Genomic DNA, 23,067 nt, shown 5'->3' on the forward strand with positions numbered 1-23,067 from the left:
GGATTAGAAGAATAGTCTCATAGATAGATATTGAGAAAGCCAAGTGACATATATATTGAGTTTCATCCGTAATTTGATTGGTGTTTGACTTTATATATATATGAACCATCAATTTGATTTAAATTTATTATTAATAGATTTTTAATATCAATAAAATATACAATATGGGTGAGGAATAAAGAGAACTATTGAAGTTCTTCTAGTTACTATTCTTTTATTTATTATCATATATATATTTTTATAATATTAGCGTTTTGAGTTTCTTTCTCCTCTCTTATTTTTGGATTTCTCTCTCTAAACAAGTGATATTAGTTCTCCTCCACGCGAGGCAATAGTACATTAATTCGGCTAAAAAGAGGAAATTCTCGATATTATCATAGGCTGTTAACGCCATCAAATTCATGTTCATATCTTGTAGCTGTAGACTCTCCAAGAAGAATGGCCGAGGTTGGGACCATTCACGATGTTGACTAGAGAAGGCGAGTGGAAATGCTGAATCGCACAAGGAAAAGGCTAAAACACAACGAACAAACTTTATCACCCAGTCAAATCCGCCGTCTCATGTTCTCCTCAGCAATTGTACTGACACGATGCATAATAACATCTGTGGCATTGTATGACTCTGATAAGAATAATAGAATTGGGCTCCATGCTGCTGCTGCTGCTGCTGCTACTGAGCCATCGAATCAAAAGCGATTGGTCAAGATCGATGGGCTGGTGAAGATTGTGACGGGCTCGCGGTTGCTCCTCGTCCCAGCACATCAGCGACAGCTCTGGCCACAGCTTCCATGAACGACGCCTCGTCCCAATCACCCACCTGTTGTTACACCAAACAACTTAGACTTCCTCACTCTTAAAGACTAAACCCATAACCTTTTTCTCCTTAAAAGACGAAAGGCCAGTGTTGGGCGATAGTTCCCAAGGAAGCTTCCTGTAATGTCTCCAGCTCGTGCATTCCTACATCCCGGGCGTGTGAAGGTAGGCAAGCGTTTGAATCTTATTAGTTCATCAAGCCATCCATGCACCGATGTAGCAGTAGCAAGTAGCAACCACCACAGCAGCCGGAGAAAAGATGTCTTATCGGTCATGGGTTAGCTGTTCAGCTTTTACTACGCGGCTGAACTCTCCTTCCCTCACAGAAGAAGATCGGTAAACAGTTCTCATTCGCGCAGTTATAAAGATAGAGAAGACTTGCTCAACACCCATACCTTTTCTCGTAGCCGGAGGTTGAATCTTGCACATGTATACTTCCGTGGCGGCATCGTGCTCGCGGCCACCGATGCCAACGTCACGTCTTTGCTCATCCCTTTCAGGCATTCGAGTGTACGGACGACCAAATCTGTCATGTCACATTCTTCCCTTACGACCAGCCTGAGGTTGATTTGTTGGGATTCTGATGCGTTAGAGTCGTCGGCGCCGGATCGGCTGATCTCGACTCGTACTCTTTCATCTGAATCGGTAACTCCATCGGCGTCGTCGGTAGGCCGAAACTGCAGTTCTAGCATTTGGTTCCTCTCCTGGAGCTCGGAGACTCGAGCTTTCAAGGAGTTCAGATAGTTCTTCGTGTTTGCCAGCACTGATGTCTTGTCCTTCTGTGACGTGCGGAATCCAGAAAAGAGAATGAGTTCCTGGATCTTTGGGAAAACCCACGCATTACGGAGATCTAATCTACGTTAATTGCCAGTTAATTTGTACCTTCGACCCCGGCGGAAGAAGCAGCCTGAGAGCATGAAAGTTTTGATTAAGCTTCTCCCGACGCCTGCGCTCCGATATCATATGGTGCAACTGGTCGCTTGTCGGCCGGTGTTCCTGCGTCGGAGCTTCCATCCTCGCCGTGCTTATGCTTCTCAGCACGTCGATCCCCTTCTTAATCATTCTTTGGCCAGCCACGTTCGGCGTGGCCTCGACTCTCATAGCACCGGTCGGATTGAAAGCCTCGAATGCCCCACCCGGATGGTGTCGTTGCAGCACTAATTGCTGGTACATGAGCGGAGAAGAAGAGGAGGACGGCAAAGACATAAGGTTGCAGGTTGGCATGGCCATTTGGTGCGGCAGAACCACGTCAGGCATGAAAGCGGCGGCACCTGCTATGGTCGGGAGAAGAGACGAGCTCTCGGGACTTCCCGCCGATGGAGACCGCAGCGACGAGGAGGAGGACGAGCGCCAACTCTGTTCGGGCGGCGGTATCAGGTGATCGCCTGATTGTAATTGCCACTGTCGAATGAACTCTTCACCGAACACCTGGCAGATATCCATCTGCAGTTCTAGCTGCAAACGAACCTTATAAGACCAAAGATCTCAATCAATACGGAAGATGGAATTGATACGATCCATTACATTCGGCGGCGTCGTCATCCCTAACTCGATTTCTCCGCTTCTGCACCCCACGAACACTGCCGTCTGTCATGCACAGAATCAGTGCGTCAAACAGAATCCTGTGGGGATAAAGAGGGAAGTGATCTAACGATTACAAACCTTTATTCCAGCTTCCTGAAACAACGAAATTGCACCCAAATTAGGCATTTCTTTTAGTACACTTAAAACTGTTACGAGAATAGCTGAAGTAGATCGATCACCTGGTAGAACTGCCTTTGTACGTGAATCGAGGCCAAGTTCATCAAATCATCGCCGCTGAACTCAGCGTAGGTCAATCCGCCCTCATAGGCCAACCCAGGAATGCAACTACAAATGGAAAGACTCTACCCATATCATCAACACGACCCATCGAGAAGAGGATGCTGACCCATTTTCTCCATGTAAGTAAAACATACCCTCTCCGGATACCGCACACGCATCTGCGGTAGGCGTCGAAGAGCCTCGAGGAGACGCTTCCCGTTCCCGACGAGGAGCTCGCGTGACCGCCGTCTTCCTCACGGTGCCATCCATCCGTGGAGATCAAGTGGCTGCTCGTAGAGGCCAAAATTAGATCCTAGAAAAGCTCAGCCGCTCGTTTTGCAGGTTGAAGAGACGAACACATACTTGGCTGCCGGATGGTACAGATCGGGAGACCATGCGCAGACGTAAGTGCAGCCGAGGAGGCTACCGGCGATTTGGAGGAACCGACCTCGGGCTTCTGCGGTAAGGAGAAAGAAGGAATCCATGGATGAAGTGTATCGACTCGATCTGGAAGAGATTAGGTCGGCGTGATCGTGCTCTATAATCTCAGGCAGCAGGTGGGAGGGGAAGGAGGAGGGTGTGTAGGAGTGCATGAATGTCCCGTGTATGTCCGGATTCAAGATTAAGAGATTTGGTCGTCGTGAATCGTATTTTAATGGCGAAGCTGATCCATGTACGACTTGCGAGCAAATCGGGACCGTAAGAAGAAGGAAATTGAATAGCACAATGACTTGCGCAGCCAGAGAAAGCCTCCGGGGAAGAAAAGTCAAGGTCTTTGACGATGGCAATTTGCAATGACTTGGGAAGGGGGCAAAGTAGGAGGCCCAATCGTGATCCATTGTTTGGGCTGGAGAAGCCCAATTGTGAAATGACATGCTTTATTTATTTATTTATTATTATTATTATTATTATTATTATTAACGCACACATTCAATAAATAACAGCAACTCTTTAACTCGATATCCCCCCAACCAATCTCTTCCGCTCTTCTCAGCTCCCTTGTAACTCCATTTACGCGCACCGAGGCCATCTCGATCCGGCTCTCCTTGTCGCGATGGCGAACGCCGGCGCGATCGCCGCTATTCTCCTCCTCTCCTGCCTTCTCGTCTACCCTCCGTCCCACGCCTTCTACCTCCCCGGCGTCGCCCCTCGAGACTTCCACAAGGTACTTTCCGCAGCCCATTTTTGTGTCGGATATCTAGGTTTTCGTCCTGTTTTTCCATCTGTATTCCGTCGGATCTGGCCTTGAAAGGCGTAGGCGTGTGGTGTATTGCTTTAAATCAGATCTGGAATCGAGTTCCTAGGGTTTGGCAATCTTCTCGCGGAGAACAGTTTGGTGGAAGATTGTTGTTGGTCTCGATGTTCTGTGTGCATCTCCTGTTTCTTTTTCAAAAAGATTCCGCTAAGTATGTCATCATGGTTGATGTGGCAAAGTTGGTGTTGATGCATGTATTCCGAGTGTTGGTAACTGTTGGGATCTTTCCTCGATTCCCAATTGCCGTGGGATTGTTCAGAGTATGATCCACCGTCTTGTTCTAAGACTCCTTTAGCGAGAATAGCTATCGGTCATATAGTAGAATCGTGTCTGATTGATTTATCTGAATTTTGATCTACTTTTGGAGATCATTGTGCAACATATGACGATCTTCTATTTCTGGTGAATCACTTGTCATCTTTGTCCTTGATTCTTTCATCTTCTTTCTCAAGTTTGCTTGTAGAATACCACTGTTTCATTTTCTGGATCTGCCACATTCTGCCTGACTTGTGATTTCATTTAATAACTTGGATGTGAGTCACCAGCGATTCTCCATTTCTGAACAGGATGATGAACTTCAAGTCAAAGTGAACAAGCTTTCGTCAACAAAGACACAACTTCCATATGATTTCTATTTCTTGGATTACTGTAAGCCTTCCAAGATCATGAACAATGCCGAGAATTTGGGGGAGGTTCTTCGTGGTGATCGCATTGAAAATTCCATTTACGTTGTGAGTACAGGTTCATATGGCATACTAATGCTTCACAATTTTCATATTTGGAGGCCTGTCTGCAAACTTAGCTTTGATGTTTTCACCGGATTCATAAAGATAACTGTTCAACCTCTTTTCACCTGATATTTTGTGATTTGAAACACAGTTTAAAATGAGAAGGGATGAAACCTGCAAGGTATCCTGCCGTACCAAACTTACCGCAGAATCTGCAAAGAACTTTAAGGAAAAAATTGATGATGAATATCGAGTTAACATGTGAGTTATTATTTAGTATTGCTTCTTCGCTGTGAGGTGCTAATTTCTTTTTACCTGTTTCTTTTAGTTGTATAAAATTTTTATTTTAGTTATTATTATCTTTTAAGTTTATGCTAGCTGGTTGATTGTAATTCAATCTTACCTGCTGATTGCATAGTGACTTGGCCCTTTTTATGCTCTTTCTAGGATCTTGGACAACCTCCCTGTTGCGGTACCTAGGCTAAGAAGAGATGGAAGCCAAGCACCAACTTATGAACATGGATTTCGTGTTGGTTACAAGGCAAGCTAGTTTACATTAGAAGCTGTACAATTGTTAGAAGATTGGTTTACTATGATAAGCACCTTGTGGATTTTGTAAACAGAGCAAGGACGATAAATATTATATAAACAACCACCTAAGTTTCAGAGTCATGTACCATAAAGATCCAGAGTCCGAGGATTCTCGTATTGTTGGCTTTGAGGTGATTCCAAGCAGGTATTTATGATTTGTGCAAAATTATGTTTTTGATCATGTTTTAGTTCAGTTCTTTTCTGTGTCAACCTGTTCTTGCATTTCACTGTGGTTTATGATCATGCATGCTGTATGTAACAGTAGCACAGGAAAGAGCGAGCCATTTAAAATAAGTTGATCTTCGGTTATGTGTATGGGAAAGAATAACCACAAAACTAATGCAAAAATATAATGTGATCAAGCTAAGTGATAAGCAGGGAGCATCACTCGGGAAGCATGGTGTAAATTTCTAGGATTTAAACTTCTTTTTTTCTGAAGTTCTACAAACAATAAGTTTTCTTTTGATCGGTAATAGATGCCTTCAAATTTCAACATGGCTTTGGGAGAATTTTTGTTGTACAATTCAAATGTTAGTGTAGTACAATTTCTTCATCAAAAAGTGATTCAACATTCGCCATCAAACCCACCCGATATAGAAAAGGTCAGTACAACAGTGGCAAAATATAAATTACAGAAAAACCATTACAATGTTGAAAAATAATAAATTACAGAAATACCAGTACAATAATGGAGACACAAGTGAATAACAGTGTTGAAGTTGTGTACATACCAGAAAAGACGGTAATCCAATGATAACATTGGAACTTTAGTTAAAGCTTAAGAGCTTATTATGTTGGTGTGAAATATGTTATATTATGAACTTTCCTCTTTTTTCATCTTTTACACTGGAAAAAGTCTTTGAATTATCTATAGTATTTTGGTATTATATATCTTATGATTCTTTATTCTAGCATTTTGGCCACAAGCCTTACGTCCTATGCCCCATAACTCGGAACCAGGCTGCCACTGTACTTGTGTCCACGAGAGATAAAAGGGCCTATTGAATTCTATGCCATCTTGGCATCTTGCATAACCTAATATTGAGTATTTTTTGCTGGTTGATGAGTTGACACCTATTTAACTTGTTACCCTGCTCCTAAAGCGACTTAATACATGACAATTGCCAAGTGCACCTAATTCATCATGTCACCCTACTCCTAAACCTGCTGCTTAAGTTGCCAATTTTCATCTTTCTTTTGCAAACAGTGTAAAGCACGAATACACTGACTGGGATGAGAAAAACCCTAAGGTGCATACATGCACGCCAAGTACCAAAATAACTCCAAGCAGCAATACGCCCCAAGAAGTAGCTGCAGATGCATATATCGTATTCTCATATGATGTCACCTTCCAGGTGCGTATGCACTTGTGCTTACCCTCTTTTTCTTTTAGTAGATTTACTTTTTGTTTGTCTCGTGCAGCCAAGTGAAATCAAATGGGCTTCCCGTTGGGACACCTATCTTCTCATGAATGATGACCAAATCCACTGGTTTTCTATCATTAATTCATTAATGATAGTTCTTTTTTTGTCTGGCATGGTAGCCATGATTATGATGAGAACCCTCTATAGAGATATAGCTAACTACAATCAGTTAGAGACACAGGATGAGGCCCAGGAAGAAACTGGATGGAAATTAGTCCACGGTGATGTTTTCAGACCACCGAGTAACTCTGGCCTGCTTTGTGTTTATGTGGGAACAGGTGTGCAGTTTTTTGGAATGACCCTGGTCACTATGATATTTGCATCGTTAGGTTTCCTCTCCCCATCCAACCGGGGGGGTCTGATGACTGCTATGGTTCTCTTGTGGGTTTTTATGGGCCTATTCGCTGGGTATTCGTCAGCCCGCCTCTATAAAATGTTCAAAGGTGCAGAGTGGAAAAAGATCACCTTGAAAACTGCATTCATGTTTCCTGGTATCGTTTTCGGCATATTCTTCATGTTGAATGCTTTAATCTGGGGGGAGAAATCATCCGGTGCCGTACCATTTGGTACCATGTTTGCGTTGGTCTTTCTATGGTTTGGTATATCCGTACCCCTCGTCTTTGTTGGTAGTTATTTGGGCTTCAAGAAGCCAGCAATCGAGGATCCGGTAAGGACCAACAAAATCCCCAGGCAGATACCTGCTCTGGCCTGGTACATGCAACCAGCTTTCTCTGTACTGATCGGGGGCATACTTCCGTTCGGTGCTGTTTTCATTGAGCTCTTCTTCATCCTGACATCGATATGGCTGAACCAGTTCTATTACATCTTTGGTTTTCTCTTCATAGTCTTCGTCATCCTCATAGTTACCTGTGCCGAAATAACCATAGTGCTTTGCTACTTCCAGCTGTGCAGTGAGGACTATCACTGGTGGTGGAGGGCATATTTGACTGCAGGTTCCTCCGCCCTATACCTCTTTGCATATTCTGTGTTCTATTTCTTCACGAAGCTGGAGATAACCAAGGTGGTCTCTGGGATTCTGTATTTTGGGTACATGCTGATAACGTCATATGCATTCTTCGTGTTAACGGGGACAATTGGCTTTTATGCTTGTTTATGGTTTGTCCGAAAGATCTATTCATCTGTGAAAATAGATTGATCGTGTTGTGGAAAGAGGAGCTATAATCAAGCTGCAGTAGAATTACAAGTTGCTGAGAAGTAGTCCAAGGCGAGGCTTCAGAATGAATGCTTCGTCTCAACATTTCCGAGGGTATTTAGTATCGGAATCATATTTGGTGGCAAATATAGCATATGGTAGGATCTGGGTTGGTATGTGTGTTGCTAGCCAAAATTAGATTTGTAACTGTACCTTTATTCTCCTCCTAATTGTAGCTTTTGTATGGTTTTTTGGAACATTCTTGATGCTGGCATTTCCTTTCCCATGAAAGATTCCCCAGGCTGAAAATTCTATTGTTCGTGCTTGTTATATCTTTGTCAGGTTTGTTTCTACTGTTCCACTGACGTTTTCTAGACAGCTAAAGATGCCACCCCGTGAATTTGCAGGCATCAAAAGTCTCAAGTTTGGTATAGATGTATTTGGCTGCTCTACTAATTTTGTGTTTTGTTTGTTAGATTACGTCTCAGTTAGTGTCTGTTTTTAATAGGCATACATGCTTTTACAAATGGATTGTGCTTAATTTTAATGTGGCATGCAAATAGAGATGCTGTAATATATAGAGATATACATCCGTAGTTGCCAGTTATCTTATTTTCTCAATTTCTGATTTTTATAACACTTCTGGAAAATATAGCAATTTTGTTCTGTCATTCATATATATATATATATATATATATATATGTATATATATATATATGTATATATATATATATGTATATATATATATATGTATATATATACATATATGTATATATATATACATATATGTATATGTATATATATGTATATGTATATGTATATATATACATATATATACATATATATACATATATATATACATGTATATAGGAACATGTTCTTTACATCATTTTTATATTTACACATGGAAATTATTATATTTTTTTAATTATTTTTCAATCAATACCTCCCATTTTGATATTTTCCAAGCAGTATATCTAAATTTTTAAAAGACATTCCTCAAAATTTTTCTATCAAATTTTTTATTAATTTTTATCAGTTACAATATTTTTATTTCTTGTTTATAGTATTTTTTTTATATTATTTATATCGATGTATTAAAAATACCATAAATGTTATTGAAAAATACTACAAGTAATAACATTGCTTGTTATTGCTAGTACAATTTTAGGATATTATGTTTTAGGCTTGTAGTTGGTTTGATTGAGATAAGAAGTTTATTTTGAACATTTATAGTATTTTTAAATAAATTTTATAGTGTTTTTAAATAGATTTTATCGTAGTGGTCGAAACATTTTAATATGCCAAAAATACTATAAGAGGCAGAAACATTTTGAGAGATGTTTTTTGAATTAAGAATACTGTTTAATAATAAAAAATGAAAGAAAAGAGATATTATTTGAAAAATCTAAAAATATGAATATTTAGTAGGAAAATCGTCCCATATTATCATCTAACATTATAATAAGGAAAAAGTAATTAATACAGACATTAATAGAACTAAACGTGTAAATGTTATTACATACTCGAATTACATCCTTGCCATACATGCATGCATTGGAGGAATCCAAAAGCTATAGCTATTGACGTCGTTTGCCCACCGAACCCACTTTGCCTCACTCACCACAAAATAAAAGAAGCAGAAGGGGGCAATTAAGAAAAAGGAAAAAAAGGCCGACCCTTTCTCTCTCCTAAGAAAAGGATCGCCTTTGGCTCATCTCTCTCTCTCTCTCTCTCTCTCTCTCTCACTATCGCCCCCCGCGTCTACATTCTTCTCTCGAGCTACCTTGGTAACAATCGGATCTCTATTCTATCCTTTCTGATTTGTCTGCTAATTTTCTTCACCGGACTGGTTTATTAGACCGTGGAACGATTCAGGTTTGAAACGGAAAGAAAGTTTCCGTTTTATCATCGTTTGGAATTCCACCCAGTTCAGCTTTGCCTTTTCGTATTTGTAATATGTATGAACGGACTGAGGGCGTAGAGTTCTATTCCCGTTCAATCATCAGGGCTTTTCGTGATCTGACCCTCTGGGAGAGGGTTTTAGATTTTTCTTCATTTATTTCAGGTTTGGTGGGTTGATTCTTTTCCTTTCTTTTAAAGTGACACGGTTTATGCGGTTTGTGAACTTTGGTCCGATCTGATATCTATCTTTCCTTCGAGATTTTAGTGAGTGATAGGAGAAGAGTAAGATCTGGGCCTTTGAACTACAAAAAAAAAACAATGTTTTTGTCATGTTAATTGGTGTTACTGGGTTTCTAAACTTCAAAAAAAAAAAACATATTTGGTTAACTATTGGAATTGTGTTAAATCGAGATGAAAATATTCATCTTGAGCAGCCTTGATGTATCCAGCTCCCATTAGGAGCTCATTGAATATGTGCATGTGTGTGGAGCCACTGTATCTATGTGTTACGCGTATGTGATTAATAAATATGTTTGTGGAATGAAATCTTTTATTAGGTTTAATGCGTTGAGGACCACAAGTTGCTGTGTTTTACACAAAAGTAAAACTAGTGATAGGCTTGCTCTGCCACTCGTACATGCAAACTAAATTGGTGATTTTAAGCAGAGGAACCAGGAGATGATAGTTCAGTTTTTATATCTGTCATAAACAAGTTTTAGTTAGATTTTCGTTTATCAGATTAAAGGATCAAAATATTGCCTTTTGGTTCAACCTTCAGCTGACATATAATATTCTTGAGTACTTTACCTGAATGGATTATATATGTCTGAAAGATTTCATCGACGTGTATTTAATATTTTCTCTTGCTCATAATGATGGTGAATAGGAATACAACTTACTACGAGAATATTTTTGTTGCTAGTTTTTATGTCTTCTCTGAACTGCTTAGAAGAATTTAGCATAAGCCTAGTTGATTAAATTGTCAGTAAGGCACGTGTGCAACCTTATCTTACCATTGATTACGATGATCAATGTATTAGATTTGATGAATACATACTAGTGACAGATTTGTGCATTGTTCCTTTATTAAGCATGTAAAAACATATGGCATTAAATACCTTGTGTATTCTAATAACTCCATTTGGTCTCAAGTAATTTCGCTCATAATCTTTGACCATTTTGGTGTTGCTTTTTCGTATATAAGTTTTTCCTTACATAGTATCCTACATTGTTATATGTGATCCCCTGGAGATGCTTTACAATGCATCTGCTGTGCTTATGGAAGGTCTTATTTAGTTTATTGGTTATACTTGATCGCAATTGAAAGTATTCCTGACTAAACAAGTGCATATTTACTTTCTTTTCAATAACTGATTTTGCTTTTCTTAGTTATTGCTCATCAACTTAGTCCTTTGATATTTCTTTTTCATGGAAAGATTATAAGTTACTGATTTGTGTGCCTTTACTTTATGTAATATCTGATATTTTTGTATGATTCTTTTGCTCTGCCACTGGAACACACTTTTCTAGGGGACTTTGTGATCTTAAGCTTTTATTATATTCTTTATAATTTTTATTTGGTTGGTCCAACAGTGCTGCCCATTAGCTAACTTCCATGAATTGCTTATATGCAAACGTTCCTTGTCCATGATGGCTCACTTTTGGATATTCTCTTGATATTATTGTCTATTGGTACACTGCATTGTGGTAAGGTTGATGGATGTTTAAAGATTTTTCAGGGCAGTTTCTTAGCCAATTTAGATGGGGGTCCTTTATTGTTCGTACTGACATTTCAATTTCGATTCGAGCATCATATATTGCACATCAAAGAATCTTGTTTGCCCCTCTATATTTATGAGTGATCAATTCATCTGTGGCAGGGGAAAAATGAAAACTGGTGTCTAGTGATGCATTATGATTTGGTTTCTCAGAAACATACCAGATGATGCCTTCTCTGTAGTAAAATAGTGAGAACTAGAATTAAATTAGACATTCCTAATATTTGGAATTTTAGACATTTATGCACATATAAGGAAATTGATAAAATACAGTATACAATACAAGTGGTGCTTTTTCATTGTAAGCATATTTTATGGTATGATCTTGATGCTGAGTTATGTAGATGTACATGCATTTTAGCCGACATCACTTTCGACATTAATGTGCTACAGTACTCGGCTGATAACTATAGGCTTTGTTACGAGGTTCAACGAGCAATTCAGTGATTGGCAGTGGTGTTTGATCTCTCTTCTCCCCCTTCTGTTCTTTATTTGTATCTTTTTCTCTCTTTTCTTTAAATCTTTATTTTCATCTACATTAGATTATATTCCACAACTTGCTGAGATCCATTACATAGGGCTGTTGGACTTGCTGTTTGCTTTCTGTTACAGCAGCATGGTGATCACTCTGAGGGCATTTCTAATCTTCTCAGTAAGAAAGTAATCCTACAATGCTTCGATATATCCTCATATTATTGATGCTGTTTCAGTATTCTTGCAGTTTTATCCAACACAATCTGAGATCATTCAGTCCTAGAGAACCTCTTAATCCAGTCTACTGCATCCCTTGTTTGCATAACCTTCACATTCGTTGAGTCTTCGAAATGGTCATATGTGCCCCTTATATCTATACATTCATTTTTGTGGTTTGTTCTAATTCCTATTTCCTATGTATGACAAAGGTAGAGGGTTACGTTAGGTCACTAACAACCAGTATAAAACTATGTCAGATCTTATGAACATGGATCTTAACCGATCTTAGTATAAAGCTAGGTTATCACCTGGAAGTGACGCATGACACCTTCACCACCTAGGTGTCCCAAATTACAAACGGTGGGTTAGGAGATTGCTGGGAAGTGAACCATCACATTGGCACTCAAATGTGATGCCAAGTAGGTAAGGGTTCTCTTATTGTTTTGGACCAATGAGAGTAAAGAAGTTAGTCCAAGAACAAAGGGTTAAGTTAGCAGTTTGGAATATTGGAACACTTGAAGGTATTAGAATTGGTAGACACTATGATCAAAAAAAGAATAATTATTATTTTCTTACAAAAGACTAAGTGGGTAAGAGAAAAATCTAGAGAGATTGATAGTATTGAATTTAAAATTTGATATACTAAAAAAGTTAAATATAGAAATGGTGTAGAAATTGTTGTTGATAAGAATCTTAAGAACAATGTTGTAGATGTAAAGAGATTTGAAAATAGAATTATAGTTCTAAAATTTGTGAAAGGATAAGATGTATTGAATGTCATTAGTGCTTATGCACCTCAAGTCGGATTGGATGATCAAACAAAAGGAGAATTTTGGAAAAGCTTTGATGATATCATTCAAGGAATGTCTATAATCGAAAAATTTATATTTGGAGGTGATTTGAATGATCATGTAGGGAAAACATGATGAACTTTGAATGATCATGTAGGGAAAATATGGTGAACATAAAGTGGTGCATGGGGGGCCTTGGTTATAGGGAGAGAAATGTAGATGGTGGTATGATTTTAGATTTTACAATTTTGTATGATCTTATAATTTTGAATTTTGCAATTTTGTAATTTTGTAAACACACACTCTAAGAAGATAGATAAATAATTAATTACCTTTAAGAGTAGTCATAACTGTAGTCAAATAGACTTTTTTCTCACTAGAAAGATAGATAAAATTATTTGTAAGAATTATACTGCTATACATGGCGAAAGTTTGACAAATCAACATAAGTTGATGGTATTAGATATTTATTATAGAAAATGAAAGAAGAAAAAGACAATAAAAAAAATACTAAGACTAGATGGTGAAATTTTAAAGATGATAATATAAATACTTTTAAGAATTAGATGGAAAGGGAGACGACTTGGAACTTAGATGTAGATAATATTAATATTTTTTGGACTATGATGACTAATAATATTTAGGAGCTTAACAAAGGAGATTCTTGATGAAACTAAAAGTAGAGGTGTAACCTTAAGAGAGAGTTGGTGGTGGTGCGAGGAAGTTCAAAAAATAATTTTTACTAAAAGATCATGTTTTAAAGTTTGACGAAATTATAAAAATAGGAAAAAATTAAAAGATATAAAGAATATGAAAAAGAGACTAAAAAAAGGTTAGTATAACAAGATATAAAACCTATGATAATTTTTAAAATAAATTAGGTACTAAAGATAGTAAAAAAGATATATATCGAATTGCTAAGATTAGGAAAAGAAAGTGTAAGGATTTAGGTAATATTAGATGCATTAAAGACGAAGATCAAAGAATACTTGTTAATAATAACGAGATTAAATAAAGATGAAAAAATTAATTTTATAAATTATTTGATGAATATGTCATACATTATTTAGACTTAATGATAAATAATAGTGGTAGATTTAATAATCATAGATTTATTTGTAAAATTAGAGCTAATGAATTAAAAGATACATTAAAGAAGATGAAAATAGTTAAGAGTGTGAGGTATGATGATATCTTTATTGAGGTCTAAAAAAGTTTAGGGGATAAGGGAGTAGCTTGGTTAACTAACTTATTTAACAAAATCATGAGATTTAGAAGGATGACTGATGAATGGAGAAAGAGTTCTTTAATGTCAATTTAAAAAAATAAGGATGACAAACAAAATTATTTAAACTATAGAGAAATTAAAATCATGAGTCATATTATGGAACTTTGGGAAAGAGTTATCGAAAGTAGGATAAGACTTGAAAAAAATATATCTGAAAATCAATTTAGGTTTATACCTGAAAGATCAACCATAAAAGCTATTTATTTATTAATCAATTAATAGAAAGGTATAGGGAGAAAAAGAAAGATTTGCATATGGTTTTTATTGACATAGAGAAAGCCTATGATAGGGTTTCTAAAGATTTATTATAGTGGGTTTTAGAAAAGAAGGGTATATTCTCTAAGTATATTGATGTTATTAAAGTTATGTATGATAATGTAGTTACTAGTATTAGAAATATTGGGAACGTGTCTGGTGAGTTTCCTATTAGCATAGGATTACACCAAGGATCCGTGTTAAGTTCCTACCTTTTCACATTGATAATAGATAAACTTACTAGTACTTACATTATACATCTCCCTGGTGTATGTTATTTGTTGATGATATTATCTTAGTTGATAAGAGCCTAAGTGAAATTAATTATAAACTTGAGTTATGGAGGCAATCCTTAGAAACTGAAGGTTTTAGATTAAGTAGAACTAAAATTGAATATATAAAATGTAATTTTAGTAAATCTAGAGATAGATTATAGAATATAGTTAAATTGGATGGATAAGAAATTTCTTTAAGCAAAAGCTTTAGGTATCTTGGATCAATTATTTAACAAGATAGAGAAATCGATGAAGATATTAATCATAGAGTAAAAACAGGATAGTTAAAATTGTGAGGGGCGTTAGGGGTCATATGTGATCATTGGATATCTTTGAGATTAAAAGAAATTTTTTATAAGATAGTTGTAAGACCAACAATACTTTATGGATCTAAGTGTTGAGCAGTTTAGAAAAAACATATATAAAAAATTTGTGTTGTTGAGATAGATGTGTAGAGTTACTAGGAAAGATAGGAAAATAAATACTTTTATTCGTTAACAACAAGGTATCGCTTCGATAGAGAATCATATGACAGAAAATCATTTAAAATAATATGGGCATGTGCTGAAGAGACTTTTGGATGCAATTGTCAAAAGAGATGAAATAATTAATATTAATGGTACGAGGAGAGATAGAGGAAGATCTAACAATACTTTAATAAAAATTATAAATAAAGATTTAAATATTTTGAGTTTAATTAAACATATAACTTTTTACATATCTCGCTAGAGGCAAAAAATTCATGTAGCTGCCCTCAAATAGTTGAGACTTACGACTTTGTTGTTGTTGTTGTTTTTTCTAATTCCTACATATATATATTCGACAAACTTGGTAACAAGATAATAAGTTGAATATTTTTGTAATTATAATATCTTTACTTTGAAATAATTAGTTATTCTTTCTTTGATCCATAGGCTTAGGATTGAGAGTAAACAACATAATTGTTTGAGATCTCTATGCCTAGACTTTGTGTTGCTACATGCTTTATCATGAATGTCCAATTCTAGATAATTGCAACTTCCATCTGTTATGCAAAAAAATTCAACCAATCCTTTTAATTGCTACTTTTTTTCAGTTCACTATTTTACCTTTAGGAATCAGGATACGATCTTTTCCTTACCTATATTCCAAAATCTAGATATTTTGATTGACTTCTTTTACATTAGGATGGATGTAAGATCAATAGTGCGAATGGATACAGCGAATTATTTTCTTTTTTTCATTGAATTAGTTGTATTACTACTTTTACTTTTGATAATGGTTGCAGAAGATACATGCAGTTGATCCCAAATAGTTGAGACTTTATGGCTTTGTTGTTGTTATACTATTTTTACTTTTGAATCTCGTGTTTTGATGGCAGCAAAGATTGCTTATCATCTGTTGAAGATTTTTCTTTTTCATTATCATAGGGTCTTCTTCGATTGTACCATGTGACCTATTACCACATTTGATCTATTTGTTACTAGTCACTTTTTTAGTCATTTTCTTTGGTTTGATTTCAGCAATCATGGCTGGAATGGCACCTGAAGGATCTCAATTCGATGCTCGCCAATATGATGCCAAAATGAATGAGCTGTACTGTTTCTTACCTTTTTTTTCCCTATTATATTTTGCTAGTAACTTATCTGTACAAGATGCGATTCTTGTTAAATGAGTTATCGTGAAAGGTTTACTGATGTTGGGTGTGCTATGTATGAGAGAGAGCAGGATTTCACAAGATGGACAGGATTTTTTTGCCTCATATGATGAGGTTTTTGATAGTTTTGATGCTATGGGTCTCCAAGAGAACCTTCTAAGGGGCATTTATGCATATGGTAAACTCCCTCCTTTCTTTTACTTGTTCAAGAAGTTTATTTAACGGAAGTGGTGTTTAAGCTGGTAGCATTTGTTTTTTCTATTTCTGTGAACTTCAGGTTTTGAAAAACCCTCTGCAATCCAACAAAGAGGTATTGTTCCTTTCTGCAAGGGACTTGATGTCATTCAACAGGCACAATCAGGGACCGGAAAAACTGCAACATTCTGTGCTGGTATATTGCAGCAGCTTGATTATGGATTGGTACAGTGTCAGGCTTTGGTTCTTGCTCCAACTCGTGAATTAGCACAGCAGATTGAAAAGGTGATGCGTGCACTTGGCGATTATCTTGGCGTCAAAGTTCATGCTTGTGTTGGAGGAACTAGTGTTCGTGAAGACCAGCGGATTCTTTCTAGTGGGGTTCATGTCGTAGTGGGGACACCTGGTCGTGTATTTGACATGTTAAGAAGACAGTCTCTCCGCCCTGACTACATCAAGATGTTTGTTCTAGACGAGGCAGATGAAATGCTTTCTCGTGGTTTCAAGGATCAGGTGCCCTCAATACCCATTTTATAGTTGCAAAAAAAACACATATTTCTTTTTTCTCACTTTCACTAAAAGTATTTTGTATTGTGAATTCATCAGATGATTTATTGTGTGCTGCTTTTTTCAAATTTCAGTGTGAATTTACTGCTGTCTGCAGAAATTAAAAAGTGTTTCTTTTTTTAAGAAGTATTCATATTCATATACGATAGGTTCACATTAGTACAAGTATCCAAAAAAATTATAGTTAAATCTGTAATGTTGATTACGAATTACACAACACACTAGCTTAAGGAAATCTCTAATAAAGTGTTTTCTGAGATCATAGTTGATAGTTTTGGTGAAATTTGATTTTCAACAAGGCTTTGTGTTTTCTTTAGGATCATTAAAAGGACAGGCGTCAAATGTGATTTCACTAAGGATTATTAATACTATGGATGAATTTAATCAACTTAAAATGTCACTGCTGGTGCTAAATCACTCGCATATGTTAATCAAATGATGCTTTATATTTGTACTGCACCTTAATATTGTTTGGATTCGTGACTATTCCTTCTGATGCTAAAACATATGTTGCTTGTGAATTAAAGATTTGTGTCATATGTAGTTGTATGCCATATAAAAGCATACTTTTTTCTTTGCTGTGTTAGTGTTACTATTTATCAATTTTTGTTTAGCTGTCATAAAATGGCGCTACATCTATGTATTCCACAGATATCTGGCGATTTGTTTCATACGCTCATTTCTGTGATGAGCATTCTGGCTTACCTTTGAATCTTCTCGTATGAAGTCATTCATGATTCTTAGGCGCAACTGGTTTTATGTCTTTTTTTTTTTTGTTTGTGGCTTGGTTTCATATCATCTCTATACCCTTCTTAATTGTTCCTGAAAGAAAAGCTGTATGGACTGTTTGTTTATGGACTTTCCTTTTCAGATATATGACATCTTTCAGCTGCTTCCTTCTAAAATTCAAGTTGGCTTATTCTCTGCCACAATGCCTCCCGAGGCTCTTGAGATTACTCACAAGTTTATGAACAAGCCTGTGAGAATCCTTGTGAAGCGAGATGAGCTCACTTTGGAGGGTATCAAGCAATTCTATGTCAATGTAGAGAAGGAAGAGTGGAAGCTCGAGACCTTGTGTGATCTCTATGAGACGTTGGCCATCACACAGAGTGTAATTTTTGTCAACACTCGACGCAAGGTAGATTGGCTGACTGACAAAATGAGGAGCAGGGATCATACGGTCTCAGCAACCCACGGAGACATGGATCAGAACACTAGGGATATTATAATGCGAGAGTTTCGCTCTGGCTCCTCTCGTGTACTCATCACCACTGATCTTCTTGCTCGTGGTATCGATGTGCAACAGGTCTCCCTGGTTATAAATTTTGATCTGCCGACCCAGCCGGAGAACTATCTTCATCGTATTGGGCGAAGTGGCCGTTTCGGGAGAAAGGGTGTGGCAATCAACTTTGTCACCCGTGACGATGAAAGAATGTTGTCTGACATCCAGAGGTTTTACAATGTGGTGATCGAGGAGCTGCCATCCAATGTCGCAGACCTAATCTGATGAGCTACATTCGGTCTATATTTCCTATTTACGTTTAGCAATAAACTCGCTGGACAGACAAATGTTGTGATCACAAAGAAAGACTCGTCCGTGGCAAGTTCCAGTTTCCCATCTATTTTTGTCGAGCCATTTCAGATCTTTGCGTTTCCTTAGAACTTACCGGTTTTCTTGGTTTAATGGGAGGGTATGTATTAGCGCAGTGATGTTTTATGTTAATTATCCACTGATTATCGAAATTTGTGATGGATCTAATGCGTGTGAGCTATGCATGTACGATGTCAATGGTGTTTTAATGTTTTGGGCCGGCATGGTGTGTCCGCATAAGTTGCGGAAATACTTTCGCTGGATTTAGAGCTTGTGCATTACAGGAGGTCCATCGGAGCTCCGATAATGGCAGGAATGTTATTAAGGTTCGAATGGCATCTTTGTTGTCCTTTTGAATTGGTTTTAATCCTTACACAGGGCTGTTAAATATGGAAATGCAGCTTATACAAAGGCAAGCATAAGCACTATGATCATCATTATTTCATTTCCATCCATTCTGTTTGTCGAGTTAGTTAGGAGCTAACTCGAGTCAGGACTCGAGACTATCATAAGCGTTTGAGTGGAGGATGTGGCGGTTCGACGACGTTCCTATAGACGATTACATACATCAATGCTTAGGTTAGTAATTTATGAGAGTTTTTGAAACATCAGAGTTCAGTTAACTATTGAAATCGAGTAGTGAGCTGATCTAAGGGCACCATTATCGATCATTATTTAGTCATGTAGATGTTTGTTGAATCATTGTATTATGGTTATCACATACGAGGCCTGAATGAGGCGAAGAGACTAGTTTGATGTATATGATAAGATGAGACATGGTATTATTGGTCGTTAAGGACGTATATGATAAGATGAGACATGGCGGTTCGACGACGTTCCTATAAACGATTACATATATCAATGCTTAGGTTAGTAATTTACGGGAGTTTTTGAAACATCGGAGCTCAGTTAACTATTGAAATCGAGTAGTGAGCTGATCTAAGGGCACCATTATCGATCATTATTTAGTCATGAAGATGTTTGTTGAATCATTGTGTTATGGTTACCACATACGAGGCCTGAACGAGGCGAAGAGACTAGTTTGACGTATATGATAAGATGAGACATGACGGTTCGACGACGTTCCTATAGACGATTACATATATCAATGCTTAGGTTAGTAATTTACGAGAGTTTTTGAAACATCGGAGCTCATTTAACTATTGAAATCGAGTAGTGAGCTGATCTAAGGGCACCATTATCGATCATTATTTAGTCATGAAGATGTTTGTTGAATCATTGTGTTATGGTTACCACATACGAGGCCTGAATGAGGCGAAGAGACTAGTTTGACGTATATGATAAGATGAGACATGGTATTATTGGTCGTTAAGGACATATATGATAAGATGAGACATGGCGGTTCGACGACGTTCCTATAGACGATTACATATATCAATGCTTAGGTTAGTAATTTATGAGAGTTTTTGAAACATCGGAGCTCAGTTAACTATTGAAATCGAGTAATGAGCTGATCTAAGGGCACAATTATCGATCATTATTTAGTTATGAAGATGTTTGTTGAATCATTGTGTTATGGTTACCACATACGAGGCCTGAATGAGGCGAAGAGACTAGTTTGACGTATATGATAAGATGAGACATGGCATTATTGGTCGTTAAGGACATATATGATAAGATGAGACATGGCGGTTCGACGACGTTCCTATAGACGATTACATACATCAATGCTTAGGTTAGTAATTTACGGGAGTTTTTGAAACATCGGAGCTTAGTTAACTATTGAAATCGAGTAGTTAGCTGATCTAAGGGCACCATTATCGATCATTATTTAGTCATGAAGATGTTTGTTGAATCATTGTGTTATGGTTACCACATACGAGGCCTGAATGAGGCGAAGAGACTAGTTTGACGTATATGATAAGATGAGACATGACATTATTGGTCGTTAAGGACGTATATGATAAGATGAGACATAGCGGTTCGACGATGTTCCTATAGACGATTACATACATCAATGCTTAGGTTAGTAATTTACGGGAGTTTTTGAAACATCGGAGCTCAGTTAACTATTGAAATCGAGTAGTGAGCTGATCTAAGGGCACCATTATCGATCATTATTTAGTCATGAAGATGTTTGTTGAATCATTGTGTTATGGTTACCACATACGAGGCCTAAATGAGGCGAAGAGACTAGTTTGACGTATATGATAAGATGAGACATGACATTATTGGTCGTTAAGGACGTATATGATAAGATGAGACATGGCGGTTCGATGACGTTCCTATAGACGATTACATATATCAATGCTTAGGTTAGTAATTTATGAAAGTTTTTGAAACATCGGAGCTCGGTTAACTATTGAAATCGAGTAGTGAGCTGATCTAAGGGCACCATTATCGATCATTATTTAGTCATGAAGTTGTTTGTTGAATCATTGTGTTATGGTTACCACATACGAGGCCTGAATAAGGCGAAGAGACTAGTTTGACATATATGATAAGATGAGACATGGTATTATTGGTCGTTAAGGATGTATATGATATGATGAAACATGGTATTATTGGTCATTAAGACATATTAAGACAACATATAGAGGTTGTTAAGACAAGTTATCATACTCCGTGAATGACTTTATCACATTTAGAGATGGGTGTTAATATTATTATTATTTTTATTTATTAGAATACTTCATGATCGAATTTGATTGTATCGGAGATACTTCTTGATCGAATTTGATCGCATCTAAGATGAGATGCTTCATGACTAGATTCTCGATCAAAGGAGAGAGACGCTATGATCGCATATTATAGTCAAAATTATAATAACTATTTCTTAATTATATTTTCTATTTAAAATAATAATAATTTCAAAAAAATAAGTGGAACTAAGTTTTGCTAATAACTAATGTGTCCTTTATTGAAAATAAAATAAGCTCATAAAAAAAAGTCCTAATCCCACACATAATAATAATAATAATAATAATAATAATAATAATAATAATAATAATAATAATAATAATAATAATAGCATTTATTTGTTAACGGCCACGGTTGGGCATCGCCCTGTACCTCATGATGGATGCCATGCGCTGCAGCTTCAACTGATGCCGGAACCGATTGATGAAGTCATCAGCCCGCGCATCCACCTCCTCGTCGCCGTCTCCTTCGGCCGGATCCACGGTTTCTGTCGCTGCCGCTGCCGCCGCCGCCTCATCGACCTCCGCCTCGTGGAAGTGCGGGAACGCCGACTCCTCGCTGGCCGGCTTCTTGATCGGCACCGACAGCCTCGGCGGCATCTCCCCGGCCGTCGGCTGCGGCTCCGACTGACTCCGTCCTGAATGTTCGGGGCGGTGATCGGAGGCCTCGAAGGGAGGGGGGATCTCGCCAGAGCGGCAGCGGTGGAGGTTGAAGGAGCGAAGGCGGTCGAGGACGATGGAGGGGGAGCGGGCGAGGAAACGGCAAGGGTAGGCTCCGCCGTCGTCGTCCGCCGCGGTGCCGGGCTGGTGATGGTGGGATGACTTGGAGGCGACGGCGATGCCGCCGATGACGAGGTTGAGGAGGACGAAGAGGACGGTCGGCGTGAACCAGCCGCACATCGAGGCCAACATCGACGGCAGCGACTCTTCCATCGTGGAGTGGGAGACGGAGAGAGTGAGAGGAGCGGGGAGATTTATACTGGGCCGTTGGGGTCGCACATGTCAGAAGCATGTGAGTCTGTTGGAGGTAGAAGGCGACGAAAACGGTTGAGGCGATAGAATTTACGCACTCAAATGACACGAGGACTGTGGGTCCCAATATACATAGTGCTTCACCGCTGGTAGGCAAACCAAAGGGTAAATAAACCGGGTTCACTCGATTGCTGTCCAGTTAACAAACAGAGTTAAAAGGGTCTTTTATATTATTTTTGTTTGCGGGACCCATACGCCATTGACGTTTCCCTTCCGATTGCTGCTCGGTTCTTCTTTCTGATGCGGAAGGGAAGAACGTACTCTACCCAACTCATCGGTGCATTAATTCTGCATCACGAATAATTGAAGAGGTTGAAGATGTTTACGTGCGTGAGATATGAACGTATTCCAGATCCGACGCCCAAGGGGGGAAGTGGAGATGGAGGAGGCAGTGGCGGACGTGATGAAAGCTGGTCTCCGCAGCCGTCCTCTTCGTCCTACCGCCCGGAAGACGTCCTTCGTCACCATCGACGGGAACGAGGATGGCTGCAAGCCGTCATTCTCCAGCTCCGCCTGCAGCATCGACGCCGGTCGCGGCGTTGACGGGGTGCCCTACTTCGTCGGGTGCAATCTATGGTTACGTACTACCATTATTCGGGTTGTCTGTACTGTCGGAAAAGTCTTCTCTCCATTG

At 38.1% G+C, this 23,067-nt stretch overlaps 4 protein-coding genes across 6 annotated transcripts; 2 read left to right on the forward strand and 2 right to left on the reverse strand.

Annotated features, from left to right (window-relative positions):
* Positions 1–506: 506 nt before the first annotated feature.
* LOC103973082 (putative transcription factor bHLH041) lies at positions 507–3,223 on the reverse strand. Its single transcript, XM_009387548.3, has 8 exons — positions 2,980–3,223; positions 2,772–2,903; positions 2,577–2,682; positions 2,476–2,490; positions 2,338–2,400; positions 1,696–2,268; positions 1,209–1,592; positions 507–817 (listed from the first exon to the last, which is right to left on the reverse strand). The coding sequence occupies exons 1-8, from the start codon at positions 3,207–3,209 to the stop codon at positions 701–703; spliced, it is 1,620 nt and encodes a 539-aa protein (XP_009385823.3). The 5' UTR covers positions 3,210–3,223; the 3' UTR covers positions 507–700.
* A 356-nt stretch (positions 3,224–3,579) lies between these two features.
* On the forward strand, positions 3,580–7,904 carry LOC135671068 (transmembrane 9 superfamily member 7-like). The gene is made up of 7 exons (XM_065178967.1): positions 3,580–3,781; positions 4,438–4,602; positions 4,751–4,860; positions 5,047–5,140; positions 5,223–5,335; positions 6,398–6,545; positions 6,613–7,904. The coding sequence occupies exons 1-7, from the start codon at positions 3,671–3,673 to the stop codon at positions 7,768–7,770; spliced, it is 1,899 nt and encodes a 632-aa protein (XP_065035039.1). The 5' UTR covers positions 3,580–3,670; the 3' UTR covers positions 7,771–7,904.
* Positions 7,905–9,395: 1,491 nt separating this feature from the next.
* LOC135581672 (eukaryotic initiation factor 4A-15-like) lies at positions 9,396–18,909 on the forward strand. 3 transcript variants are annotated; one of them, XM_065178931.1, is made up of 5 exons: positions 9,396–9,557; positions 16,255–16,327; positions 16,460–16,566; positions 16,666–17,096; positions 18,022–18,909. In XM_065178931.1, the coding sequence occupies exons 2-5, from the start codon at positions 16,260–16,262 to the stop codon at positions 18,655–18,657; spliced, it is 1,242 nt and encodes a 413-aa protein (XP_065035003.1). In that variant the 5' UTR covers positions 9,396–9,557; positions 16,255–16,259; the 3' UTR covers positions 18,658–18,909. The 3 variants fall into 3 exon arrangements, with proteins under 3 accessions (XP_065035003.1, XP_065035002.1, XP_065035004.1); XM_065178930.1 differs by lacking the exon at positions 9,396–9,557 and adding an exon at positions 9,558–9,835; XM_065178932.1 differs by lacking the exon at positions 9,396–9,557 and adding an exon at positions 9,598–9,645.
* Positions 18,910–21,697: 2,788 nt separating this feature from the next.
* On the reverse strand, positions 21,698–22,357 carry LOC135671010 (pathogen-associated molecular patterns-induced protein A70-like). Its single transcript, XM_065178839.1, has one exon. It carries the CDS (start codon positions 22,332–22,334, stop codon positions 21,744–21,746), a length of 591 nt encoding a protein of 196 aa, XP_065034911.1. The 5' UTR covers positions 22,335–22,357; the 3' UTR covers positions 21,698–21,743.
* Between the last annotated feature and the right edge of the window lie 710 nt (positions 22,358–23,067).

This window comes from Musa acuminata, unplaced genomic scaffold (genome assembly GCF_036884655.1).
Source record: "Musa acuminata AAA Group cultivar baxijiao unplaced genomic scaffold, Cavendish_Baxijiao_AAA HiC_scaffold_1137, whole genome shotgun sequence".
Taxonomy (NCBI): domain Eukaryota; kingdom Viridiplantae; phylum Streptophyta; class Magnoliopsida; order Zingiberales; family Musaceae; genus Musa; species Musa acuminata.